The sequence below is a fragment of the Pithys albifrons genome, unplaced genomic scaffold, assembly GCF_047495875.1.
Source record: "Pithys albifrons albifrons isolate INPA30051 unplaced genomic scaffold, PitAlb_v1 scaffold_42, whole genome shotgun sequence".
NCBI lineage: Eukaryota > Metazoa > Chordata > Aves > Passeriformes > Thamnophilidae > Pithys > Pithys albifrons.
The window spans coordinates 102349-128688 of record NW_027286057.1 but is presented as its reverse complement, the minus strand read 5'-3'; the positions used below and the strand labels follow the sequence as shown (position 1 = coordinate 128688).

The 26340-nt window shown below is 46.7% G+C and overlaps 3 protein-coding genes across 5 annotated transcripts in view; all 3 read left to right on the top strand.

Annotated features, from left to right (window-relative positions):
- The window catches only part of HOXC10 (homeobox C10), a 69543-nt gene that overhangs the window by 23628 nt on the left and 19575 nt on the right, over positions 1 to 26340 (top strand). The gene's annotated exons all lie outside the window — the stretch shown is intronic.
- Positions 1311 to 6235, top strand: HOXC8 (homeobox C8). 2 transcript variants are annotated; one of them, XM_071581813.1, is made up of 2 exons: positions 1311 to 1746; positions 3908 to 6235. In XM_071581813.1, exons 1-2 carry the CDS (start codon positions 1311 to 1313, stop codon positions 4198 to 4200), a joined length of 729 nt encoding a protein of 242 aa, XP_071437914.1. In that variant the 3' UTR covers positions 4201 to 6235. The 2 variants fall into 2 exon arrangements, 1 of the variants encoding a protein (XP_071437914.1); XR_011700051.1 differs by lacking the exon at positions 1311 to 1746 and adding an exon at positions 1761 to 3816 and having other exon boundaries at positions 3908 to 3997.
- On the top strand, positions 13470 to 26298 carry HOXC6 (homeobox C6). Of its 2 annotated transcripts, none has more exons than XM_071581800.1 (2): positions 13470 to 22427; positions 23124 to 26298. In XM_071581800.1, the coding sequence occupies exons 1-2, from the start codon at positions 22028 to 22030 to the stop codon at positions 23459 to 23461; spliced, it is 738 nt and encodes a 245-aa protein (XP_071437901.1). In that variant the 5' UTR covers positions 13470 to 22027; the 3' UTR covers positions 23462 to 26298. The 2 variants fall into 2 exon arrangements, with proteins under 2 accessions (XP_071437901.1, XP_071437902.1); XM_071581801.1 differs by having other exon boundaries at positions 13472 to 22427; positions 23148 to 26296.

Below are 26340 nucleotides of genomic sequence, written 5' to 3'. Positions count from 1 at the left end.
TGGTCCACTTTATTCCCTTGGAAAGACGCTTCCCTGTTATTTCCAGGCGTGGATATTCAGTGGTTGGTTTAAAAGGAAGTAAGGAGGGGGGCGGAATTTAAAAAAAATACAAAATAAATAACTCTCCATAATTTTCTGCCTTTATTTCCTTTAAAGAAGGACAGAAAGGAGCAGCCAATCCATATGGAGACGTTTCCCTCGGCCGCTTGCTCCCGTTTTGCTTTTGTTTGCTTGTTTGACTCCAACCTCCCAACCAACATCGCCACAATAACAACAACACACACACCACACCACCCCTCGAAAAAAACCCCCAAAATAGAGGAAAGCAAGGAGAAATCTGGGCTCAGCCACTCCAGCCACAGCAGAACCCCCTCCCCGTTCTGCCCCCCTCACAGTGGGACCAAACTCACCCTCGCAGCCCCCCCCGACCCCAACACAATGACACCAACACCGGGGGCACCCCCACCATCCTCCCTGGCGAACCCCACGGAGAGGGGGAGGATGCTGAGCACTACAAGGAGCTCCCCTCGAATATTTTTTGTGGAGGGGGGCAATGGGAAGGGCAGGGGGGGCTGCCTGGGCTCCCTTTACCTGTTGAGGTTACCTAGGCTGACCTCCCAGCGCATGTATTTGCTGCCATCAGTGAAGAGGCTGCTGCTGGGAAAAAAAAAAAAAAAAAAAAAAAAAAAAGGGAGGGGGGTGTGGATATTAATGCGCACCTTCAGCCTCCTCCACTCATTAGGTGCGGGGTCCCCCCCTCCGCAGGGGGCTCTGTGTGTGTGTGTGTCCCATACACCACCTTTCCTCCTCCACAAATCCATCCCACCCCCCCCCAAAAAAAAAAAAAAGCGAAAAAAAAGCGCCCCAAGCCGCTGTCATTTGGCTGAAGGCTGCGCGAGTGTGGCGGAGGGATGTGAACATCTCGCGTGTGAGGGGAGAGAGGAGGGAAAAAAAAAAAAAAAAGAAGAAGGAAAAAAAAAAAGCCACACCACCGGGATTTTGAGGAATTTGCCTGTGGTGTTAAAGGGAAGGAGCAGAGTTACAGAGAAATTGAGAGAGAGAGAGCTCTACCTACCGACAGATTACAAGAGAAGTCAAGAGCACCGAGAACCAACCGTACAGACACACAGAGGCACCATGAAACGCCTTTGAGATCGCATAAAAAAAAAAAAGCCACTAAAAAGCAGGACTTGAGACAGTCCAGGGACAATCTCGCACTGCTCTAGAATTAAAGCGTCTTTTTTTTTTCTTTTTCTCCTTTTTTTTTTTTTTTTTTTTTTTTTTTTTTTTTTTTTTTGCATGCGAGGGTCATGAGTTCCTACTTTGTAAATCCTCTCTTTTCCAAGTACAAAGGCGGTGAATCGCTGGAACCAACTTACTACGACTGCAGATTTCCTCAAAGTGTGAGCAGGAGCCATGCTCTGGTGTATGGTCCGGGCACCACTGCTCCCACCTTCCAGCACCCTTCACACCACGTCCAAGAGTTTTTCCACCACGGAACCTCCAGCATCTCCAACTCTGGATACCAGCAAAACCCATGCGCCTTGGCGTGTCACGGAGACGCTTCTAAATTCTATGGATATGAAGCTCTACCGAGGCAATCGCTTTATGGTGCTCAGCAAGAGACGACTGTTGTACAATATCCTGACTGTAAATCGTCTTCCAACAGTAACTCTAGCGAGGGACAAGGGCATTTAAATCAAAATTCGTCTCCCAGTCTCATGTTCCCATGGATGAGACCTCACGGTTAGGACCTTTTTTTCCTCCTCCTTAAATGTTTTCCTCTATTTTTTCTCTCTTTCTCTCTCTCTCTCTGCCTCTCCTCTCTCTGTCTGTCTGTCTATATGTATATGTATGCATATCCAAGCACAAACATAAAGCTGTATAAACATGCCCATACACACATATGCATACATATATATATACCTAAAAATATAAATATAAGAGGTGTAGCTGGGAAATATGAAAGAAATGAGCAGTTTTGTGCTAATGTTTCTTCTTTTTAGGAAGACCTTTGAAAGCAAACCAGCCAGCAGTTACTAGAGAGCCAGCAAGGTGATTCCCTGCAAAAGGCTTAAATCACAATAAAGTAAAACTTGGGGTTTTTTATTGCTTGCCTTGAGGATAGGCAATAAGATACAGCTCCCACGAGGTTGTTTGCATGTTGATAATACACCGCTCTTTAAAATGTCATAGAGCCTTTCATAACCGCTTGGAGACGAAGCCTGAAAGGTGGGAACTTGTCTAAGTATTACTAATACTTTACATCTGTTTCTTAAAGCCTAGAGATAAAAGTTTAAGCATAAAGGAAACTTAGCTCGGAGCTATGGGGTGGGGTGGAGGAGAACAGTCCTGGCTTAAAAAAAAAAAAAACAACAAACCAAAACAACAAAACGAGGGGGTGGGAAATTCGAAATAACTCGGGCTGAATGGAACTTTGCTCATGTGAAGTCCAAATAATCGCACAGAAAGCGAAATACTTCAAAGTACAAGTTTCCCCCACCTAAGGACCAAGGCTGTGGAGAAGCCTCGTTAATTCAAAACATGTGAAGGTTAGTGTGAATTTTCAGGACAATCAGAGCCCCAAAGTTTTCCCCCTGTAACCCCCAGGAAAATTTAACAGCCAAAGAAAGGGACTAGAATGGAGCTGTGGGTAATGGAGAGAGGATGTGGCCCAGAGGCTGCGAGAGAGACGCAGAGGAAAACACGTTATTTATCTAAGCTTTGACCTAGAGGTAGTCTCAAGGATGCAATCAGTTCAACCTGGAGCTTTTTCCCCCCACAAATAGATTGTTTTTCTCATTAAGTGCAGAAGGAAGTGCAGAGGCTCAGCTGCACATACCTCAGCCCTCTCTTTCTTCCTTTTTTTTTTTTTTTTTGGCTATTGCTGTAAATGTCCACCTCGAGTTGTTTTAAAGGCAATCTCTGTGTTTGCACAGGGAAATCTCTGTCTGTGTCTGTGTGTTACAGACACACAGCCCTGACCGAGAGCACGGGGGGGTTAACAGAAAATTCAAATTCTCAGGGCGTGATTATTGGCAAATAGGAGCAGCCTGGGACTGGATTTGGGGATGAATATCTGGAGAAGCAAAACAGAGAAAAAGAGTTGGGTATTTTGAGGGGGAAAGGAAGAGTGAAAGGAAGAGGGAGAGAAAGAAAGAGAGAAAGAAAGAAAGAGAGGGAGAGGGAAAGAAAGAGAGAGAGAGGGAAAGAAAGAAAGAGAGAGGGGGAAAGAAAGAAAGAAAGAAAGAAAGAAAGAAAGAAAGAAAGAAAGAAAGAAAGAAAGAAAGAAAGAAAGAAAGAAAGAAAGAAAGAAAGAAAGAAAGAAAGAAAGAAAGAAAGAAAGATAAAGAGAAGAAAGAGAAAGAAAAATAAAGAGAAGAAAGAGAAAGAAATATGGAGAAAAGAAAGAAATTTAAAGAAAAGGAAGAAAGGAGGAGAGAGAAAGGAATAGGAAGAAGGAGAGAGGCTAAAGAGGATTTTATGGTGAACAATGCACCTTTCATAGGAAAAGGAATATTTTTTCATAGAATGGAGCTACCCACCAGGACTCAGCATCCAGAATCCCCTTGTAGGAAGCTGGAAGGTTTCTTTTGTGCATGAGCTTGACACCCACCTCCCTCCAGCCAGGGCTGAGCACTCCCCAGGAAAAGCCAGGGCAGGGCAGAGCCAGCATTAACAGCAATAGCAATTATTAATAATAACCCAGCGACTTTCCTTTAATACCTTTCATAGGCAAAGGGTTGAAAGGGGCTTTTTTTCCCTTTTTTCTTTTGAGGGCTGAGGAGAGGCAGCAGTTTCTCTAAGAAAATCGAGGTGAGGGGGGGCTGGGAGGAGGGAGGGGGGGGGAGAGCAGAACCTCCAAAGGGGGAGAATTAAGAAGTTATTTGATGTTTGTGTCCTACAGCTCCCGGAAGACGCAGTGGCAGACAAACTTACAGCCGGTACCAGACCCTGGAGTTAGAAAAGGAGTTCCTCTTCAACCCGTATTTGACACGGAAGCGGCGGATTGAGGTCTCTCACGCCCTGGGACTGACCGAGAGACAAGTGAAGATCTGGTTCCAGAACAGGAGGATGAAGTGGAAAAAAGAAAACAATAAAGATAAGCTGCCGGGGGCCAGAGACGAGGAGAAAACGGAAGAAGAAGGGAATGAAGAAGAGGAAAAAGAAGAGGAGGAAAAAGAAGAAAGCAAGGACTGAGTTCTCAGCCCCTTGAAGTCTCGTTTTATGGCAGATGATAAATCGAGATGTTTACGACGGTCATTTGCTTTTATAGAGTATAGAATGGAGAGGCTCACACAGCAGTAACTACCTGTCAAACAGTTGTAGCCTTTTTTATTGTCATAGAAACTTCCCCTACTTCTTTTTTTACCATTTTTTCCCCTCCTTCTTTAATAGCTGCGTTTTTAGTTCAATAAATACATAGTTGGCTCGACTGCGAGAGCAGGGAGAGAGGAAACAAAAAGAAAGAAAGATGAAATGCTGCAGCAAAGCAAAGCCAGCCCAAGCTCTGCAGCCCCGACCCAGCCTGGAGCAAACGCTGGAGCTGCACACGCGGCTGGGCGCAGAATTTGTATTTATTTAAGTAGCTTTGACTTTGCCTGTTTTTTCTCTTTTTTTCCCCCTTTTTTTTTTCCCAAGCTCGGTTTTGCCTCTCCCAGTGACCCCAGGGGAAGTCGAGGGCGCTTCCAGCCTCCCTGTTTGTGTAGTGTCTGTGTGTCTGTGGAGCTCTCCCTTCCCACCATTGATCAAACGCCTCGGAGGGGCCGTTCCTGCGGCCCCTGCAGAGCAGAAGAGGAGCTTGGAGGGTGAGCATTACCTGGGAGCGCCGCAAAGAGCCTCCCCCGCCCCCAAATCCTCCCATTGCCATAGGACTGAGGCTTGTACATACCTTGGAAGGCCAAAATATACCTTGATAGGCCAAAATCCGCCCCCCACCCCCTCCCTTGTCTCTATGGGCGCTGTTTACCCTTTGCCTGTGTGAGCACTCGAAGTTCTTCATGTACTACCTAAAGGGAAAACCTGCAATAATTATCAAACCTATTATCAACAAGGGGCTGACATATCCTGAATTTCACTCAGAATTTATTTAAGAGAGCGAGCTGCGTTTCTGCCCTGATGCAAGCTACTAAGTAGCAAAAAATAATAATAATAAAAATGAAATAAAAACCACCAACCAACCTTGTATTGTACTTATCACTACCTATAGAAGGAGTCATGCTTTGGAAGTATTTGTAATGCGGTTTTATTGTCGTTTGTTGCTGCTTATTTTCTTGGAAATAATTAATAAAAAAAAAAATAAAAAAAAATCCCAACAACTGAAACTGCCTAGTTGAGAACGCACAGTATTGTATTATTTTATTGTGCTTATAAAGTAGTGTAGAACTAAATTGCACTGAATGTATAGTTATCTATTTGTCTTGACTTATCTGTTAATGCAACATGCTCGAAACAAACAAAAAAAAAAGTCGTCATTTGTTTTATGTAAAAACATAGTTCTGCGTGTTCAAACTCTGAATGTAGCAATTACCGCCAGAAAAAAAAAAAAAAGAAAGAAAAAGAAAAAAACCCCACTTCTGGACACCGTGGATTTGTATTGTATACGTGAGACATTACGTAAATAATAATAATTATAATAATAATTATAATAATAATAAAAAGGTTTTAAAATGACTGCGTTGCCTGCAGTGCTGTGTCTCTGTTTCAAAGCACCCACACGCCACAGCAGCAGGGTGGGCTCTGTCTGAGATCTCACCCTTCAGATCATCTTTGGCACCCTTCAAAAAGCCGAGGCTCTTCTTTATTTGGGAGGAAATCAGAATATCTTGGCTCGCCCCCCCCGGCGGAGGTGGCTGAGGCAGGAGGAGGATTCCCCTCCTGAGAGGGGCATTTCTCTGCTGCGCCGGCAAAAGCCCCTCATTAAACCCGCCAATGTTGCTGCTAATTGTCCGCCTGAAGCTGTAGGTCCACCACAAAAAATAAGAATAAAATCAAATATTGCAACGACTCCGGTATTGTTGGGTCTTCCTTTGCCTTTTGGTGGGGTGGGAATGAGGTGCGTTGAGTTTTTGCTTCTCTCAGCTGGGAAATGCCATTTGAAAGATGCCGAAAGTGCAAAGTCCTGGTCCGGGGGTGCAGAAACCCCTCTGGGGTGGCAGCTGGGGAGGAGATCTCGTCCCCCCTCAGTTTTGGGGTGCAGTCGGTGCTCGCAGGGATCGTCAGCGAGACCTCGAGAGCTGCAGAGACACTGAGGTGTGTCCCCCCCAACCTGCCCGAGCCCGCCGGGGGTGGCACCGGGAGGGCATTGCCCTGTGGGCAAAGGGCGCGGAAAACGCCCCAAAGATATGAAGGTGGCAAGAAAGCAGTGACTGTATGTTTGTTTGTGTGTTTGTTTGTGTGTTTATTTGTTTGTTTCTTTGCCCTTGGCGAAAATTCCCATTTACTCTCTCCTCAAATTCCGACCTTCCTCCCCATGGACGCGAGTCCTAACGTAGCACACCCTCTTATTTTCCTATTATTATTATTACTATTACTATTTTAATTATTATTACAACTATTACTTCATAGCAGTGCTACGGTTTTGCGTTTTGCTCTATTCTATTGCATTTGAGTATATTTTATTCCATTTTATTCCCTTATTATTTCATTTACAGCAAAACGTCGCCCTGGTGCCTTCAGGTCTCTCTTCTACTCCTCCAAAGGGAGATAAACTTCCTAAATATTTCCTTTCCCACCAGCGTCATTTCGTTGAGCGAAGTCTATTGATCTCTAAACCCGGGTCTGTCTCTCTCCTCTCTTTTTTTCTTTTTCCCACATCACCTCAGCGCGGGGATGCGACAGGACCGGGAGGGTTGCGCAGATATCGCAGATAAAGCTCCGCGCCCGCGCCCGGATGGGCTGAGAGGGCTCTGGAGCCTCCTCGGTGGGTCTCAGACATTCCTAACCCAAACCCCCCGAGCTTAAAGGATTTAAATGCCTCAGGGCTTGACATTGCTGGGCTCTGCCCAGGAGATCTGGAAAGGGGAGAGAAGGAAATCCAGCAGCGCAGGGACTCGGGTGGGCGCCCCACACCCACTTTCTGCCCCTTCCAGCCCCGTATTTGCAGCGCCCTCCTATGAAATGAGGATGGGGAGGGGGCAAAGCACCGAAAATAGCACCAAAAAGGGCAGATTCGGCCCAGGCGGGGGCTGAGCAGCTGAGTGGGCGCAGCTCTCGTGGGTTCCCACTCCCGAAATTCCCAAGTTCCCAATTCGGGGGAGGTTTCCCCTCGCTGTGGAGCCGTCACGTCCTCCTGAACCCTCTTTAGTCTCCCAAAAAATGCATAAACCCCACCAGTAAGGCTTGTTCTGGACTTCCCGTGTCGAGGGCAGGCAGGGAAGGTAAGCAGTTTTATTAGTCATAAACCGGTGGTTTATGCTAAAAAAGCGGTTTTTTCTTGGGGGATATTTATCCAGCGTTTACAACAAGGGATATTTTCTCCCTCTGGTTTGAGGGATTTGTGCTCATTCACCCCAGCAATGAAAAACCCGCAGAAATCAGTGAAAATAAAATATTTTCTGTTAGGTTACTTTAAAAAAAATTAATTTAAAATATATGTATAAGGATTGGCATAGACAATATCCTCGCAACGAGGGGGGAAGGAGATGGAGAACTTATCAAAGTGTTTAAAAATAATAATAATAAAACCAGAAGAAGCTGTATCCGCACTCTATCCATCATATTTAAATCCACAAATCTAAGTAGTTTTATCCGAACGAATATTACGGCGTGACATTTATCTATCGAAAGAGTCTGGAGTTAAATTATTGAAACTACAGCGGCAGCACTTCGTTTTGGGGTAAATGTTTATGTTCTGTAGTCAACACAAGAGAGTCGCATCTTCAGATGACATCCAGTTATTTCTGTAATCACTCCATCATTTCAGGAGAAAAAGAGAAGAGACCATTTTATGGGGGAAAGTAATTTGAAAGAAGATTCGCTCCTCACAAAGTGGCTTATTCCGAAATGATCATAGCTTCGGTATTACTGAAATTAGACTCATCTCCCCGCCTGAAGTAAGAAATATCGTCCTATTCCAGGCTTTTTATTAGCCAATCAAATTTCCTTCGGATCTCCATTTGTGATTTGTGAAAAATATAATTCCTCGAAAAGCTGAGTTTGAGCATATTGCTTATTTTCCCTTAATTTATTATTCTAATCACAGCCGCCGCCGCGCGATAATGCGGCCATTAGGCGAAAAAATTCGTTTAGATTTTATACTCCGAAATGGGCGCGGATTGTATTTGAGAGACAACGAATTTCTCGGGCATTAAATTTTTTTTTGTGCGCGGATTGAGGCGAGGAAAGAGGGAGGGGAGGAAGATGCGCGGGGGCGAAGGTGGGGGAAACTTTGAAAGCTGGATTTGTACAAAAAAAGGCAATTCTTCCCCTTTATTTGTTTTAGCTCGTCCTATTTTTTTCCCTCCCAGACTTACCCCCTCCCCTCAAATTCTCAGCTCTTTTATCCTTCCCCCCAAAATACTCTCGCTGATACCGGGAGGAGAGAGGGGGTTTTATAGAGGAGGGAGGGAAAGGAGGGTCCGAGGGCTCTGCAGAAAATGCTCGCCCAGGTTACTCCTCTGCCTGCCAGGATCAAAATTTCCTCTTCACATTATGGAATTTATTATCTTGTCTGCTCGCTGGAAAATGGGATCTCCATTGTGCTCGGGAAGCTGTTGTGGTCGTAGTTTCCCCCCTCGTAACTTTTAACTACCTGTTATAAAATTTATTGGTGGTTTGTAAAGTGAATAAAGTAATTTCCCCTTCCATCCGGTTGTATTACAACCTTTGTGTTGTTCGGGCAGCCAGACACGCAGCCAGCCAGGGGCAGGCAAAAATAAATCCAAGGGGCTGCGAGGGAGACCCCCCTCCACACCCCTACTTGGTTTATTTTCGACAATTAGAATTAAATTAATGCGTGGAAATACCTGGGGAAAAAAATAAATTTAAAAAAAAAAAAAGTTGTTCCTGGAAATGTTCAGGCGCAGAGGAAAATGGATCGGGGAAAAACGCGGCAAAATATTTTATATTTCTGCGGGTTTTTTTGGCTGTGGGTGCGCGGGTGGCGCCGAGAGTTGAAAATTAGGGTTGAGGTGGGAAAAATAAAATAGTTCTCGGTGTGTATAAGGAGAAGAGGAGCAGAAAGAGGCTCCGCGCAAGGTTGGACGAGGAGGAACCATCTGAACAGGCTGCGCTTTGCGGTCGCCGCTTCCCCAGTTGTGGTTCGTGGGGTGTCGCCGAACAGGCCTCGACACGGCCAAAAAATGTCGCTCCCCTTCCCAATCCATATTTCCCAGCCCTCTACATGGCCCCCCCTGGCTGAGGGAAAAAAATTATCCAAAGGGTACCAAAAAAAAATTAATTCCGCCTTTGAGCATCACGGCCCCGACTCGGTGCGGGCAAACAAAAGGCGCGGGGGGGCCTTGAGGGGCAAAGAAATTATTGAAGATGTTGGGAGGTGTCCCGACAGCGAATTGTAAAGCTGGATGGGTTTAGGGAATTTAGGAAAAAGAGCTGCGAGAGTTTCGGAGTCAATCCCGCACCTTTGGAGCGAGTTTTGGGTGGGCTTCGGGCAGTTCAGGTGCCCCTCAGGGCTGGGATGGGCAAAGGGGCGCAGTGAGGAGCGGGGCGAGGGGGCAATGGGGGGCTCGGGGGCACAAAAGGTGCGCAGTGGCAATTCTTGTACCCTGGGAAGGTTTAATTCGCAGCGGACACACCCTTGGCAGGGTCTGTCTGGCACAGAAATCCGGGGGGCTCGGGAATAGCCATTTTCCCTATTTTTTCCCTCGAGCTTATTGTCCTTGACTGTTAATTAAACGCTTTTAAAATCAACGCGCCCTCAGCATTTAAGGTATTTATTTTTCAAACCCACCCTGCTCCATTTTTTACCTCCTCTGCTCTTCCTCCTCGCTGTCCCCCCCCCCGCAACTAATTACCAACAGGGAAATTCATAATAATGCTCGAGGCCGAATCTCAAGAAATGCTGGGAGGATTAATGAGCATCAAATTAAACCGAATCTATGTTTAAAGGGGGAAAAAAAATTAAAAATCCACCCCTTCTTTAGATTAACGTGGTCGCTTAAAAGATTAAAAAAAAAAGTGTGGGGGAGACAATGAGGGGGGGGCGTAGAGGGGAAAAAAATCCCAATATTAGAGCAGAATTGTATAAACATGGCGACAGACGAGAGCATTTGCACTCGTCACAAAAAAATGCAACGCATTCCTGGTTGTTTGCAGAAAATTTACAGCTGAGCAATAAAAGTTTACGACTGAATCACAAGTTGGATTGGCCACAGGAAGTCATGTGGACTCCATCCATGAACGTGAACTTTTTATTGTGGTTTCTCTTATGACTCTTTCGCAGTAGTCTTTCCTTTAACAGTCCAAGCAGTGCCAGGGGTAGGATGGTATTTTTCCCCCCCTTAATTATTAGCGTGATGATGATGATGATGATGATTTTTTTTTGTTTTTGCTTAAGATGAAAAAAAAAAAATCTCGATTTTTTTTTTTTTTTTTACCCCCCTTCCCCGTCTCCTTGGGATTGGAATTCTTGGTTGCTTTGGGCATTTTGGCATTAATGAGTTTACTGCTGCGTCTGGTTGCCGCCTCCTATTCCCCACCCCTAGGGGCAAAACGCAATGCATTTCCTTTGCAGGATGCGATGATGAGGGGGCACAACCAGTTGTAAATACCTTTTTTTTTTTTTTAAGCCCAAAAAAAAACCAACCCAGAGAGAGCGAGATTCCTCCTCCAGCTTCCCCCGTCCTTTCCCCAACCAGAGAAGAACTGTTTTGCTTTTGTTTCCATCCTTTTTTTTTTTTTAGCCTTTTTTTGTCTTTTTTTTTTTTTTAATGTTTCTGTGGAGCTGAACTGCAGCGTCAGTGGATCAGAAAGAGGGAGAGACAGAGAAAAAAGAGAGAGAGAGTGAGAGAGAGGGAGAGGGGGAGACAGGAGCCTCTGGTAAGTGTTCCCTTATTGGTTAAAATGTGTAACTAATGATCCATAGCCCGGGTGTTAAGGATAATGATGCATCGTTGTGCGAGCGAGGGGTGTAGCTTGGATATGAGGGAAATCTGCTGCGGGGCGGCAGAAATGCGGTTAATTCGGGTTTAAAAAAAAAAAAAAAGCCAGATTTGCTGTTGCTGATGTCATATTCGGGGTGCGGGGAGGAAGGTCGGGGGGCGCCGGGGGATGGCGAAGGGGAGGGGGGTCTTGGGGGGTTCTTGAAGGGAGAGGGGAGGAAGGCAAAAAAATAAAAGATATAAAGGTGGAAAAATTAAGCCGAACTTTTCCTTAAGAAAATAAGTAAGGGGAGGGAGCGCATGCGCGGAGGGGCGGCCCGTCGCAGCGCGGGTGGGGCGCTGTTGGCAGTGCCATAATTAATGAGCTGCGCTCCTAATTGTGTGCGCCAGGCCCTGCACGCCCCTTCCCCCCCGGACTCCCCCCCAGCCCTTCATCCCATCCCCTCAGCCCCCCCAGCCCCGCGGCCGCGATATCCCCTCTCGGGATATTAATTAATATTAAGCGCGAGCTGATTAACAATCGACTCTTTGCGCCTCAAGGGCTTCTTCTTTCCTACGTTTTTTTTGTTGGTTTGGTTGTTGTTGGTTTTGGGTTTTTGTGGGTTTGTTTGGTTTTTTTTGTTTTTTTTTTTGCAACGGGGCCGGGTGTAAAATTCCCTGGAAAATGGGCTTGTCTGGAATTTTATCAGCTTCTATTGAATTTTGTGGAATTTTGCTGAGCTTTCTGGAATTAGCCCCCTCTTGCAAAGGAGCAATTGAAACAGGCTCCACGTCGTAAAAACTAATACCAAAAATAACTTCCAGGAGCACTCTGGTTTTCCTGCGAAGTGGTTAACGCGGCGTTGGCTTTTGGATTTTTATTTGCATGCGAGTCCCTCCCCTCGCCTTTATTTCTATTTTTTTTTTCATTGCAATCCCCCCCCCCCTTTCAGCAACTTTAATTCAGGTTTAACGGGTGAGATTTAAAGCGTGACCCTTCCCCTGTTAACCTCCCGTCTACCTACCCAGCACCTTCCTCCCACCTACCCATCCATCACCTAATCTGCTCCATCTCCCGCATCTCCCGCCGCCGCCGAAGGAGAGATATAAATACATATAAACTACATAATGGGGTGACTTCATTTCCTCTCGAGGTTGCCTTTTCTTTCCCCTTTCTTGTGAAATCCTCCGCGTTTTAAAAAGCGAATCCCGTGTGCCCGAGCGAGGCTTTGAGCTGGTTTGGTGCAGTCTGTGCACGTCGAGGGCTGGATATGTCGATATACAGGGGCGGACATTAAATAAACCCGGGGGGAGGGGACGCCGAGGCGATTTTCTGGTTTATTAGAAGCGATTTTGGGGGTTCCCCAATGTGTGACGGGGGATTTGAGGGGGAAATGGGGGATGGAGGCCCGGGGGCTGCTCCTCACTCTCCGCCTTTTCCCTTTTTGTTGATGTTGTTGTTGTTTTCTGGTGGTTTAAAAAAAAAAAAAAAGGAAAATAAAAATGGCCTCCTCGAGTTTAATTTGAGAGTGTTTGGTGAAATCCTGGGGGGTTCTGGCGGCGCCGCGTTAAACTGAATTAAAAATAAAAAGCTCGAGAAGGGTCTGGGAGGGAATAAAAGCCAAGTTTCCAAAGTTGGCTTCCCTTTGCTGGTGAGAAATCTGCTCGGTCCTTGCGCCGGCCATTGGGGTGGGAATTATCGGCCCAACAAAACGCAGCTCTGCCGTTTTCTTCCCTGCGAGGGGAATTTCGGAATTTCGCCTCTGCCTTTGAGACAACGCCACGTTCCCGCACTTATTTTTATTTTCCGAGCACGAAATAAATCGAAGGTTTGGGGACGGGATGCGGAGGGGGAAGAGGGAAAGAAACAGCTTTGCCTTCGTTTTGTTCGCTGGGAAAATCCCGTTGTGTGGAGGCTCCGCCGTAGCGAGTCGTAAAGACATTTTATGAGCAAACAATGAGTGTTTATTGGAACCACATGATTACAGAAATGGGATCTTTTATTGTTTTCAGACTGAAATCCGTCTGCTCTCCCTCCCCGAGCCCCGTTCCCGCCACCGCCCGCCCTGACCCTCCCTCCGCCAGGCCTGGAACCCCCTAAAACTCCTTCCAAATATATTGATTTTCTCCTTTGCATTGACGTATTGTCATCCCTCAGACACTCGCGATGCTGAGAAACATTTTTAGGATGTAGAGCTGGAATAACGGGATGATTTATATTCTCCGAGATGTGGTTTTTTTTTTGTTGTTTCTTTCTTTTCTTTCCTTTTTTTTTTGTCTTTAATCGCCATCTAAACCAGAGGAAATTAATCGCTGTTTGTATCTGTAACATTAATTAAAAGGAAAATCGCCACGTGTTAATGACAGGGACTTTCAGGAAGGAAATAACAGATTTTCTTCGACAGCTCCAGGGAGAAAATGAAATCAAATCAGGAACCTACAGGAAAGAAAAAACACGTTTAAATGAACATCGTGCTGCCCCCAGAGCTTCCTAATTTATTTCTGGTGGTTTTACTCGGAGGTGTCGAGGACGAGCGTGTGAAGGGCGTAAATACAATTGTGCAAGGAGAGGGATTTCCATTTTTATTTGAGTGCGTGCACAGATAAAGCGGCTCGAAAGGATCTTCCCCGCGCGTGGGTGTTTTATCGCGGCTTCTACAAGAGCATCTTACGGTCAAATATATCTAAAGACACGGCCAGGGCGTGTGGGTGTTTTATTATCCCGAATCCGCCGTGCTGTAAGAGCCTGGAAAAACCTGTAACTACAAAGAAATGATTAGAAAGAAACGATTTCCCAACTTGTCGTGTGAAGGAATTTCCGTTCGGGGAACGAATTAACCAAACCCACCCGAAATAATGGGGGATATTTCTATTTATGAGCGCAGCCGCCCCCGGCTTTAGGTGCGAGCGGTGGAGGTGCTGAAGCTCAGAAGGGTTTGTGATGCCCACCCGTATCTTTGTGGTTCTTCCCATTATAAATACGATTTTTTTGGGGCTGTATTTCTGCGCCGAGCTTTGGGCGCCAAAGGGGCTCGTTGACTTCTTCTTTTTTGTTATTTTTTTTCACCCCTCCCCAGATAGAATTTTGCGGAACTCGGAGCGCAGAGGAGGAAAAAAAAAGGCGTGGGGAGATGAAATAATTAGTCACAGAGGGGGAAATAGATTTAAAAAATTAGTCATAGAGGGGGAAATAAGCTTTGGGAAAAGATGGTGCGGAACATCGGGGGATTAAGTATTTTATTTTTTGGAGGAGATAGTTGGAGATCTTGTTGCTGGTGTTGGCGGGGGTTTAATCCCCGCAGTTCGCCCTCTCTGGGGGAAAAAAATAAAGAAAAGAAGAAATGGTGAAACCCCCCCAATTTTTCACTAGTGGTGTTTGAGGTCAGGGCTAAAAATGATATTAAATTTAAAATAACGAGGCCTTTCCCTGTCGGATTTGAGATGGCAACGTGGACTCGAGATTTGGGAACAAAACTGAGGAAATCGGGGCAGGAGCCCCTCAAATTGGGACGAGGGGGATTTTTTTTTCCGGTGGGGAGGGGGAGGAAGATGTTGAGGAGGAGGAAGGCGAAAAGCGGCCCCGTCTCCCCCCGCCGCCTCTCGCCTCGTTCCTCCCCAGACACAAACACAATAAAAGGCCGAAATGCCCGAAATTGCGGTGTCTGGACACAAGTCTGCAGGGGACAGGCTGCTCAGGGCGCCTTTGTCGCAGGGGGACACACCTTGCTGTAAAAGTCTTTGTCCCCAGACTAAAGCCCCGCGGTTCAATGGGGGGCGGGGAGGAGAAAAATAAAAAAAAAAAGAAAAAAAAGGAGAGAGGGGGGAGAGAGACTGAAAGTAAGGGGGGGAAAAAGGAAAAAAAACCCGAACAACAAACCAAACCCTCTTAACCCCCGACTAAAATCACTGCCCAGAGCAGGTCCGAGGGGCACGGGGGGGGCACAGGGGGTCACCCCAGGGGTGGGCACCCCCCCGGCCTGGCGCCCCCGCCTTTGGAGGGTTTCCATTGGGGCCGGGTTTTGTTTACTTGTTTTGTATACTGCCACCAAGTGACAGAAACCCGGCAGTTTGGGCACTTGGGTGCCTCTCCCCCCTCCCCTGTCTGTGTGTTATTGCGGCGGGGGGAGAGTTTGGGGAGGGGGAGCGAGACGGGCCTTGGGCTGGAGGGAGAACCCGCCCCCCCCTTTGGCTTCTGCCGCTCCAAACAAAATCCCCGCACAAAGAAGTTTTGGGAGCTTTAACATTGAGGTTTGTGCCCCCCGCTCCGGCTCCCAAACTTCCCCAAGTTCCCCAAAGCCATTTGTAACTCCTCACTTGCACTTTCTGCTAATTCAAGGCGGGTTTGGGCTTGGATTTTTTTTTTTATATCCCTTTCGTTCCGTCTTACTGGGGTTTAAATCATCCCAATGTACATGAACTCATAAAAATAGATAAGGCATGTCAGCTCGGGACCGGTATTTCCCCCCTGAAAATATGAGTGTATTTAAGCAAATCCTGAAATATTAAATTGTTGCTCGATTAAAGACGATGTAAATGTATAAATTCACCAAAGTGCTCAAGAGGTTGTCTCCAAATATATAGTTTAATTCTGCCTAAGTGATCGTCCCTAAAAAAACCATCATTAAGGCAACTATTATTGTTTCCTGAATAATTTTTTTTTTTGCCAGCCACCTATGATTAAATTTCTGCCTCATATCGGCAAAGAATAAAGGATAAAAGCGCCTATAGTTAATGACGACAATTTTTCAGCCCCGAGTTACCCTCGCAGAACGTGATAACACCCCACGCCGTTTATTTTTAATCCCAACACCCAAAGAACAATCGCAGCTCTGCACCTACAGATCCACCTACAGACACACCTGGAGACACTCGCACAAGTGCGCAGAAAAAAATGTCCCTTTTTAGAATTTTTCTGCCCCAAAGTCTTGCCCGAGGTGGCTGTGACGTCACGCCCAGCCCTGTCATATTTTCGCCTCTTTTCATTTTCGAGGTTTTAAGGAAAATTTCCGCTCCCCCATGAGGAGAAACTCATTATAAAAATGTATTAATTCGAAGCTGCAAGGCAGGATTTTTTGGGGTTGGGTTTTTTTTTTCCTCACGGGAAATTGTTCCCTTCTACCTGAACAGGTTTCACTTCGATTTTGGAGCAAAAAAAGGTATTTTATTGGAACCGATTAAATAAAAACCTCCCCGTATTTATCCCTACAATTAGTCAAGAAGCCACCAGGAGTTTTTCCGCAGCCACCAGACCCCTCCCTACAGACAAAACACCACTCCGCGGTTTTAAATCCCCTAAAATATGAGATTTATTTTTTTCCTGGCTTTTTTTTGGGGGGGGCTCCCCTTCCTCGCCCCGCTCAGATTTATCCCGAGGTGCATTTAATCAGCAAATTAAATGGAACTGAGGCGGCGGTGCAGGGAAGGGGGGGGGTTCTCCCCCTGCTTTTTTCGCTGCTCTCAACTTTTTTCGCAACGTGGTTACTTGGTAATTTAAGAGCCAGCGAAGTCCCGTTTCCGCGGGGAGATTTCGGTGCCTTCTTTTGTTGGGCTGAGATTCACCAATAAATCTGGGAAGGAGAAAAATAATGAAATAAATCACACACACGCTCACACACACACTCCCTATAAAAAGGAATATTTGAGAATTGAAAGTCTCTTCGCCATCTCAAGGCGGGGGGAAAAAGCTAAAAAAAAAAAAAAAAAAGGTTTAAAAGTGTCCGAAAGCGCTTTGGAGCCTCGGCAGAAAGAGGAGGGATAAATTTCCGAAGTAGGAACAGATTAATTTCTCCTCCCCGCACACCTCCCGGTTTCCTGGTTAGCAGACATGTGTTTTGACAATTGCCAGAATTCCCTTTTTTTTTTTTTAGTTCCCCTCCTTCCAATCCCTGGAAATGTTTACAGCGACTGAAAGGTTTTAAAAGTGAGAAAATCCTTTTTCTCCCCCCGCCTTTTATTATTATTTTTTTTACTCTTATTATTATTGTCTATATTTTTCACACTGAGCCTCCCAACTTGAAGGGACTCGCCCTAAACTTTTGCTGCACTTCCCTAAAGCAACTCTGAGAATAAAATCAAAGCAACAAGAACATGTTTAAGGCCATTTCCCTCCACCACGCTGGAAAAAAAAAATCAATAGGAAAAGGCAAAGAAATGACTCGTCTGAGCGACTCTGCCCAGAGTGGTAAATACTCTGCTTTATTCACCTTGGGCAAAAAAAGGAGGGGGCTGCGGAGGTTTGAATTAAAAGAAAAAATATCAGCAACGGCGCTGGTTGTAATTTTTGCAGCTTTTCTGCTTGGCAAGAGATGGGGCGAAAATGGGTGTTTTTGTGAGTTGTGACTCGGTGCAACTCGGGGCAGAAAACGCCTTTTAATTACCAAATAAACCTCCCGAACAGGCCACCCTCTCCCCACGCGGTGTCTGAAGCTCCGGAATCAAACTTTGCACAGTCTAAAACAGTCAGTGGAGCTCTGAAGAGAAGAATTCAGGGCAAGGAGAGATTTCATCTCCTTTTCTTTTTTTTTTTCTTTCTTTTTTTCTTTTTTTTCTTTCTTCCTTTTTTTTTTTTTTTAATTAAGAGCTGCCCAGACTCTGACTCCGAGGTTGTAATTACAGAGAACAGAGACGGCTCCCAAACAATGCAGCCACTGGGGGTTGGGGGGAGAGGTAAATAAACCTCCCCCAGTGGGTTGTTGTTCTCCTGGTACCCCTTTTTTGGGTGCTGCCATCCCGATTTATTTTTTTATTAATTTTCCTGAGAGCGTTATTTACAGCTGAGAGCAATATTTGACTAAGAAAATCCAGTTGGAAAGAGCAGGAATAAATTCCCAGTGAAAGCCCCAAATAAATAATTAGGACTCACGTGTGCCATAAATGTCAAGTTAAAAAAAAAAAAAAAAAAGAAGAGAGGGGGGGAAAAAAAAAAGGGGACGCGAGAGGAGGCCGAGATCGTAGATAGAAAGTGAAATCAGTTTAAATAAAAAGGCTTTTAATACATCACTTGGATTTCCCTCTAAGAGGTTCGAGGGTTTGCTCGGAAGGGAGCGCGGCCACATGAGGGGGGTGCGCGGGTGCCCCTCACTGTGCCCCTTTGGGGGGCAGCGCTGAGGGGGTGCCCCCTTCGCGCAGCCCCAAAGAGACGTTTTAGCAGCACTTTACAGGGGGAAAAAAACCCCAAAAAACAAACCTCAGAGAGCTTGGATAATCTGAATTTTAACCAGGGGGGGCCCGGAACGGCTCCGCGCCCCGAGCGCGTGGGCACCTCCCGCCCTCCCTGTCGCGACAGGCGCGGGGTGGGGGGACCCCCGTGCGGTGCCCCGAGTGGGGCTCGTGTCTGGAGAGCAGAGGGACCCCCAAAGCCCCCCGAGGAAGCGGAGCAGGACTGGGCGCAGCGTGTCGCCAGTAGCGGAGTCTGCGGGGAGGGAGGGGCGGGGGGGACACCGATTGGGATTTGTTTCCTTTCAGTAATTACTGAGGGATAGAAAACACATGTGTTGGGATTATGGGGTTTATTTATTTAAATGTTTTTTATTTATTTCCTTTTTTTTTAGCCTTCTTCCCCCCCCCCCCACCTAAATCAGTTCATCAATTCGGTAATTAGAGCTGGGAGGGGGGGGGAGGAAATCTCCCGACACGTTTTTATTTTTATTTTTTTTCCCCTTTCTGCTTTTTTTTTTCCTTCGCCCCCTTCTCTGTGTGAGCATCAGTGGGGCGAAAAGGGGGGGAAATATGAGTGGTGAATGTTATTTCAGATTTCTATGGGCGCTTTTCTTTCCTGGGAACAAAGAGCAACTCCTATTAAAGAGCTACTCGAAGACTTGTACATATTTCTACTGCTGTGTAGCACTTTTAATAAAACATCTGTTCTTGCTTCTGCTGATGAGTTTACATAATTGTTTGCAGACCAATTTAACCAGAAAGCGCCCCACATATTCCCTCTACGTGTTTCCATGGGGGAAAAAATAAATACCTTTTGGGTAGTGACATATCTTGATGAAATACTTTCGAGCAATCCCCAAACTGCTCGAAAATATCAATGGTGGAAAAAAAAAATGTCCAGTGCATTCAAAACGTGAGGCTGAGGAATTGCAAGGAGCAAAACATACTTTAATGATGCCTCATTTGTGTTTGCAGCTTTTTGGGGTGGTTCTGCTCTATTATTTTTTTTTTCCCACCCCCTCCTCCTTCACTCCCTTTTCTCCCCAGAAATCTGGTTTTTAGCGTGGGGAGAGGATTCTATTTTAAGTTTCTTTACGGCAGCTGCTTTCTGTTCACTATAAATCGACCAGACTTTTAAGACTTGCCCTCTGTTTAGAGAAGTAATAAAACACTTAACTTTCTCGACTCCCAGTCACACGGTTATCACACAGGTCTCGATACAACAGCCCCGAGCACCTATACAAAAAAAGGGAGGGGAGGGGAAGAAAAAGAGAGAAAAGAAGGGGGAAGCAACAACAACAACAAGAAAAGCAACAGAAAATAACAACAAAAATTAAAAATAATAAATAAGAGGAAAAACAACCCCCCGGAAAAAGCCCTCCTAGAAAGTCCTGCAAACTTTGGCGAGGTTGGCAGGGTGGAAATGCCCTTCCAGGGGTGCAGCTCCCCCATCAAAGTGCCCTCGCAAAGGTCCAACCCAACCAGCTGGAGCTATTTTTAATTTCCTCGCCAAATTACAGCGGGCCGTGAGCAATACATAAGGTGAGACAACACGCCAAGAACTGCAGAGCCTCGTCCATCCTCCTCTCCCTCCATCCATTTGTTGGACCTTTTTAATCAGCTTGGGGGCGGCCAAAGTCACCCTGCCCGGGCAGGTTGGGGTGCACAGGGATGTGCCCATCGCCCCTGGCATTGCCACACTCCCAGCACGTCCCTGGCACCCCAAAGCCGCCCCTGGGGTGGGGGGTTCTCATCTCAGCGGGGAAAAAAATCCATCATAACGCTCCCAGTCATTGTGTGCCCCCCCCCCAGTTCAATATTTTTAATTACACAAATCCCCAGGAAGGGTCCAAGGAAAGGGCAGAGGGAGAGAAGGGAAACGAAAGCAAAGCGAAGTTGGTTTTTTTGGAGGGGGGAAAATGCCTGGAATTCCTTCTCCATGGCCATAAGTGTGATATCCCCACCAGGCTGCTCCAAGTTGGGCAGCCCTAGGTGGGATCTGGGCTCCCCATCAGGGCACTCAGCTTAAAAAAGGTGCTGCACAGCTCCAGCCACCTCCTTTCTGGTTACAAACTTTATTTTTTCCCCCAGTGAAACTCAGGGGAAGCCTTAACGTTATAGAAGATGAATACACGAGGGTTTTTTTTTTTCAGTTGTAGTCTCGTTTATGGTTTTATTGCTACCATTGATTACTTTGCTTTGTTACACAGAGGAAAAAGAGCATAAAATCCGTTGGCATCCGGGTTCCTGTTATAGCTGGGGGAAAAATATACACACACCCCTCAACCCTTCTTTGTCAGCTAAAATCTTGGAGGGATACATCGCTAAAAAAAAGGGAATTAAGTCCATTGATGGGGAGCAAGACAAACAAATGCCTGAGTTTGGAGTGTGAGTGTGAACCCCCAGCCCTTCCTCTCCCCAACCCCCGCACACACTCACGTTCAAAATAAAAACGTGGACACGCTGGAGGTCTAACAAAACCCCACCACATCCACACACAGCAGAGAGGAGGCCAGGGCTCCCCTGCCATAATTGAATTTTTAAATAGCAAGAATGATAAAGATACCTCCCAATATTTACAGATCAGCAGGTATGTTTTACATTTAAGGGGCAATTTATGGCTCTAGATTGAAATTAAAATGAGATTAGCTGTCTTCATTTCAATTAGTTCTAGGTGCAATCTACCCAGAGAAGGCAGAATATAATCCCCCTTTGCGTCTGACTAAATATTTGCAATGGAAGTTTCCCAATCAGCTGGAAATATCTGCCACTCTAAATTGCTGCAAACACACACACAACACACACACGAGGTTTTGTCCCCAGCCCAGGCTCCCCCTTTCAACCACAAATCCTCTTTTCCACCCCCCCTTTTCTTCCCCTTTCGTGCTGTTGTTGTAGTTGTTGAAAATGTAAATATCCTCCAGCATTAAAAATTCGCAGGGAAACGTCTGAGGGGAGAAATGTCAAACTGGAGGAGAAATCCAACTTCAGGCTAACGTGAGTTTGCAAGGTTGGCTGTTGCTTTGCTGAATGTCCTTTTTTTTTCCCTCCCCTCCCCAAGACATACTTTGAGAAGGCTCCGAAACACGTTATCAATTCAGAAGTCGCCATGTTTTCCCCCCTCTCTTTATGTAATATTTTCTCATCAGGAACACAACCATTTGATTCCATAATATTGACCAATGCTACAGGAGAACAAGAAGGGAAGAAAAAAAAAAAAGGAGGGTAATTTATGGCTTAATATTCTGTGGACGTCTGAGATTTATTACTGTGAATTCTGAGCTATTTTATTACAAGATATTAAGCAAACATTTCTTTGAAATAATAATAAAGAAAACATCAACAAGCCAAACCCAAGCAGCAAAACGCAAAATAACGCGGACGGTGCTCCCAAAGCCCCGAGTCCATCAGCAGGAAAAGGGGGTGAAAGTAGGGGAGGAGAGGGGGAAGGAAAAGTTAAGCCTGGCTTAAGAAATTTGCGCCTCGCCCCCCGGCAGCCCCCGCTGCCCCCCAGCAGCTCCCCCAGCCCTGCCCCCAGCGGCGCCCCCTCCCCAGCGCAGCCCCCCAAGCCCCGGGGGTGCCGGGGGGGGTTTGGGGGTGCAGGACTTACTTTCCATGCCCACTTAGTTTCAACTAGGGAATCAAGAGAAGCAAAAGCAATTTTTTCCCTTTTTGACACCCGCCTCCCCATTGGCTCCCCCCGGGTCAGCTGACTGTGTCATTCTGTCTGTCCTGGAGCAGAGCCTTCCCTATAACAATCTAGTTCAGACTACAAACTGGAGACAGAAATAAATATTAAAGAAATCACACAGCCAGGTATAGAGGACGATATGAATTCCTATTTTACAAACCCATCTTTATCCTGCCATCTAACCAGTGGCCAAGAGGTGCTTCCCAACGTAGCCCTCAATTCAACTGCCTATGACCCTGTCAGGCATTTTTCTACTTATGGAGCAGCCGTTGCTCAAAACCGGATTTATTCTTCTCCTTTTTATTCACCGCAAGATAATGTTGTGTTTAGCTCCAGCCGAGGACCTTATGACTATGGATCTAATGCTTTTTACCAAGAAAAAGACATGCTTTCTAGCTGCAGGCAAAATTCTATGGGACATAATACACAGACATCAATCGCACAGGATTTTACCAGTGACCAAAACAGGAACACTTCGCAAGAACAAAAAACTAGCATTCAAATATACCCCTGGATGCAGCGTATGAACTCCCACAGTGGTAAGTTTTACAGCTCGGAGATATAAATTAAATAAACTGAACCATCTTTACGACCTTCTCCCTAGCAGAACAGGCTGAGCGACTTTTTATGGCCCCATAAAAACAATAATATAGCTCCTTCACAGTTGCAGCTACAGGCCTTTTATTTGTTAAGTTGTTGCAAGCAAATATGGCTTGTTATGCTCTTTCTAATTAAAAGACTTCGAGAGTGTAAAATATCGATAATAAAGTGCAGCGAGCTCTGCTCGGGAGTTAAGCACAAAATATTACCGGGGTAAAAATAAGTTTTAATGACGGGTGCGGGAGGTGCGGTGGTGGCGGCGGTTCCTCTCCCGAGCAGGGGCCGGGGGAAGCCGCCACTGCCCCCGCCTTGCCCCGCTCCCCAAACCCTCCAATTGGCAGAAATAATGTGGGAAAAACAACTTGGGGTGGCGATGGGGGAGAAGCAGCAGCAGCATCCCGGGAGGAAACGACCCGGGAGAAAACGCTGCGCGCACAGGGTTAATTTAATGATAATAAAAGAAAATTAGGGCTATTTTAATTTTTTTTTTCCGTGAGGGGGGTGGTGGGGAGGGGGAAGGCGGCCGGGGTGGGTGGGGGGAGGAGGAGCGGGGCGGGCGCGGGGTGCGCGGGGGCGGAGGGGCTGCGCGGGTGCGGGTCCCCCCCGCAACCTTCCCCCGCGCTGACGATTTTTAGTCTGTTTTGTCTCGGCATCCTTAGGAGTTGGCTACGGGGCCGACCGCCGGCGGGGCCGCCAGATTTATTCCCGTTATCAAACCCTGGAGCTGGAAAAGGAATTTCACTTCAACCGGTACCTGACCCGGCGGAGGCGGATCGAGATCGCCAACGCGCTCTGCCTGACGGAGCGGCAGATTAAAATCTGGTTCCAGAATCGAAGGATGAAATGGAAAAAAGAAAGTAATTTGAGTTCCACGCTCTCCGGGGCTGGAGGGGGGGCCGCGGCCGCCGCCGCTGACAGCTTGGCCAAGGAGGAGAAGCGAGAAGAGACAGAGGAGGAGAAGCAGAAGGAGTGAAGAAGTGACAGCTTGGCGGAAGGACCCCCCCCGCTCCGACCCCCTCCCCCGCTCGTATTTATCACTGGCACAATGTTTGGCTACCTTAGAAAAAAAAAAAGAAAAAAGAAAAAAAAAGAATATAAAAAAGAATAAAAAATAATGGGAGGGGAGTGGTAAAAAAATAATGTCTAAGGTGGAAATGTGGACACCCCTCCCCGTGGCTACACGGCCCCCCTCCCGCTCCCTCCAGTGACCCCCACCCCACACACACATCTCCGCCATCGCCTATTTATCTGACTCGGGATGAGACTGTTTCCAGCCGCACACTCCCCCTTCCTTCCCTTCCTCCCCCCTCCCTCCGCCTCCCCCACCCCAAATTGGGCACCCACCCTCCGCTCTGCCGGGTCGGTCTGTGCCCAGACGCTTCTTCCCCTCCACCCCCCTCCAGCCAGAGCAATTCTTCCTCCTCTGGTGAAAAATCTGATTTCCCTGAGAGAAAAAAAAAAAAAGCTCCTTCCACCCAAATATCGCCTTTCCGAGAGCATCCTCCTTGTATTTAAGCAGCTACCTGGGCTCATCACCGCATACTACAAACTGTGACAGTTTCTGTGTGAATATTTTTAACTGTGTTTGTGGTACCTGTATTTATATTTATGTTTAGCACTGTAATGTTCCACAGTATAAAGTGAATGGAGTTCTATAGCGGTAGAAAAAAAAAATTTAAAAAAAAGATCTTGTGTTACACCCTCTCATGTATAAAGTCACGTCCAGAGGACTATGTCGAGTATTTAATAAAATCTGAATATTATTTTTAAAGTTTATAGAATGGCCTCTGAGTTGAAACCTTTCGTGTTGAGAACAGCCTGTTAGAAAAGTTCACTTCTCTTCTGTGTGTTGTTCCTGAAAATCAGCTCCCTCTCTCCTCTTCCTCCCTCCTGCTCCTACAAGAGTATTCAAAAAAAAAAAAAAAAAAAGGGAAAAAAAAAAAGAAAAGGGAGGGGGGAATTACATTTTGCTTTGTCTCCTTGGATTAGTCTTGTTACTGTATTGTTCGGTGGCATCAGGAATCTATGCCATACCTCTCGCTTCATGATTAAAAATGGATTTCCAAAGTTCAAACCAGTATATATTTCTTATTGCTCCCTCCTCAGCCAAACCCCAGGGCAAAGGTTGTGCTTCGATTTTGTTTTTTAATTATTATGATCATTCTTTTGGTTTCGTTTGAGCTCTGAATGAACAGCTGAGAAAGCCCCAGCTCTGCGGAAGGACCCACTTCCCCCCCTCCTCCTCCTCCCCGACTTATTTCAACCCCCAATAAACCTTCCCAGGGAGAGGGGGGGAATCACTTTTATCCAGAACTTCATCCTTAGGAGCTCGGAAATTGTGGATATAACGCTGGGAAACAAACCCCGCTGCTGTGGATCGCAGCCTCGGATAAACCACTGCAAAGCCTGGATAAAAATAACCTGCATTTTCCTCGCCTCTTTGTCACTGCTCTGATATTTGCTGGGAATTCCGTAGGTAACACTGAGCCAGGGATGCCAAACCCCTGGAATCAGCCTTGTCCCTTTCAGGATTTTGAAGGAAACAACTGGGATTTGGTGTTTAAGTGACTATAACCAGGGAGAAAAAAAAACCAAAACACAAAAACCCCTAAAACAACAGGAAATAATAATTTAAAAAAGCAGCCTGGGAAGGTGTTTTTTCCCCAGGCTTTGCTCGTCTGCAGCCTGGAATGTGCAGGCGATTTGTGCAAAGCGCAGGAAAGACGAAACAAAAATAGTAAATCTCTCTTAAAACGAAAGAAAACAAGGAAACCGACAGCAACAACAGCAAGAAACCACCAGCAAGGAGAAGCCAAGAGCGTTTTGGAAGAGGGCAACGACCTGGCCAAGGGAGCAGGAGGTGGAAAGCGGTTTGAATTTCCCCAAAAAAAGGATAAAAAAACCCCCAAAAAGCGACCAAAATCAAACATATCTCCACAACCACACAAATAGGACTCGGCGCCCATGGGGAGGATGGAGGCGAGATGGAACCTCCGGAGCACTCGGGGCTTTCTCTGGAGCTCAATGGAGACGGAGCAGAGAGAGAAACGTGCTCAGGTCGGCTCGGAGCGCGGAGCGGGCAGGGGGGCTGCGCTGCCCCTCTCCCACCGCCCCCTCCCCGGCTCGGCGGGGCTGCAAAGGCAGATTTGAAGGTATTTATTTCCCCTCCGCCGTGCCCTTTGAAGAGCGGCGCTGGTTTGTGCAGCGAGCGGCAGACAAGGAAGATCCAGGCTCCTGCCAGCAATAAATTGCACCAAAAAAAAAAAAAAAAAAAAAAAAAAGGCGGAGGTGGGGGGAAAGAAGGTACCAGGAATGTAAACTTTGGAGCGTTGGAGGAACTGCCACGGGAGGAGCAACTCCCGCAGAACCAGGAGCTCTCCCCGAGCCCCCGAAACCCCTCGGTGAACGCTGCGGGAAAGGCGCTTTGCTCGCCCAGGCAGCAAAGCTTCGGTTAATTAAAAAACAAACAAACAAACAGACAGAAAATGCGAACAAAAAAAAATTAAAAAGAGATGAAAAACGCTGCGGAGCAACGCGCGGAGCTTCCCCAGCGGAAAAAGCGAGAAAACGGTGTCATTTCTTTGTTTTTAGCCATTAAAATGTAACAGCGAATAAAACCACAGTATTTTAATATCCCGCTCCCTTCCCACGCGCAAAGGCGATTTTGGAGGCGAGGAGGAGGAAAACGCGCAAAGGGAAATCCAACAGTCCGCGGAGCGATGCGCGCAAGGGAGAGCTGCGCGGGGCGCTGCGCGGGGCGCTGCGGGAGGCGCGGGGCGGGCGCTGCGCTGCCGCGGAGCAGCACTAGGTGCCGCTGCCGCCCCGCGTCCCGCAGCGCATCCCCCCCGCAAG

Coding starts and splice junctions, on each gene's coding strand:
- HOXC6 (XM_071581800.1), top strand. CDS start 22,028: ATGAATTCCTATTTTACAAACCCATCTTTATCCTGCCATCTAACCAGT. Junction 22,428..23,123: donor GCGTATGAACTCCCACAGTG/GTAAGTTTTACA, acceptor GACGATTTTTAG/TCTGTTTTGTCTCGGCATCC.
- HOXC8 (XM_071581813.1), top strand. CDS start 1,311: ATGAGTTCCTACTTTGTAAATCCTCTCTTTTCCAAGTACAAAGGCGGT. Junction 1,747..3,907: donor CCCATGGATGAGACCTCACG/GTTAGGACCTTT, acceptor TGTGTCCTACAG/CTCCCGGAAGACGCAGTGGC.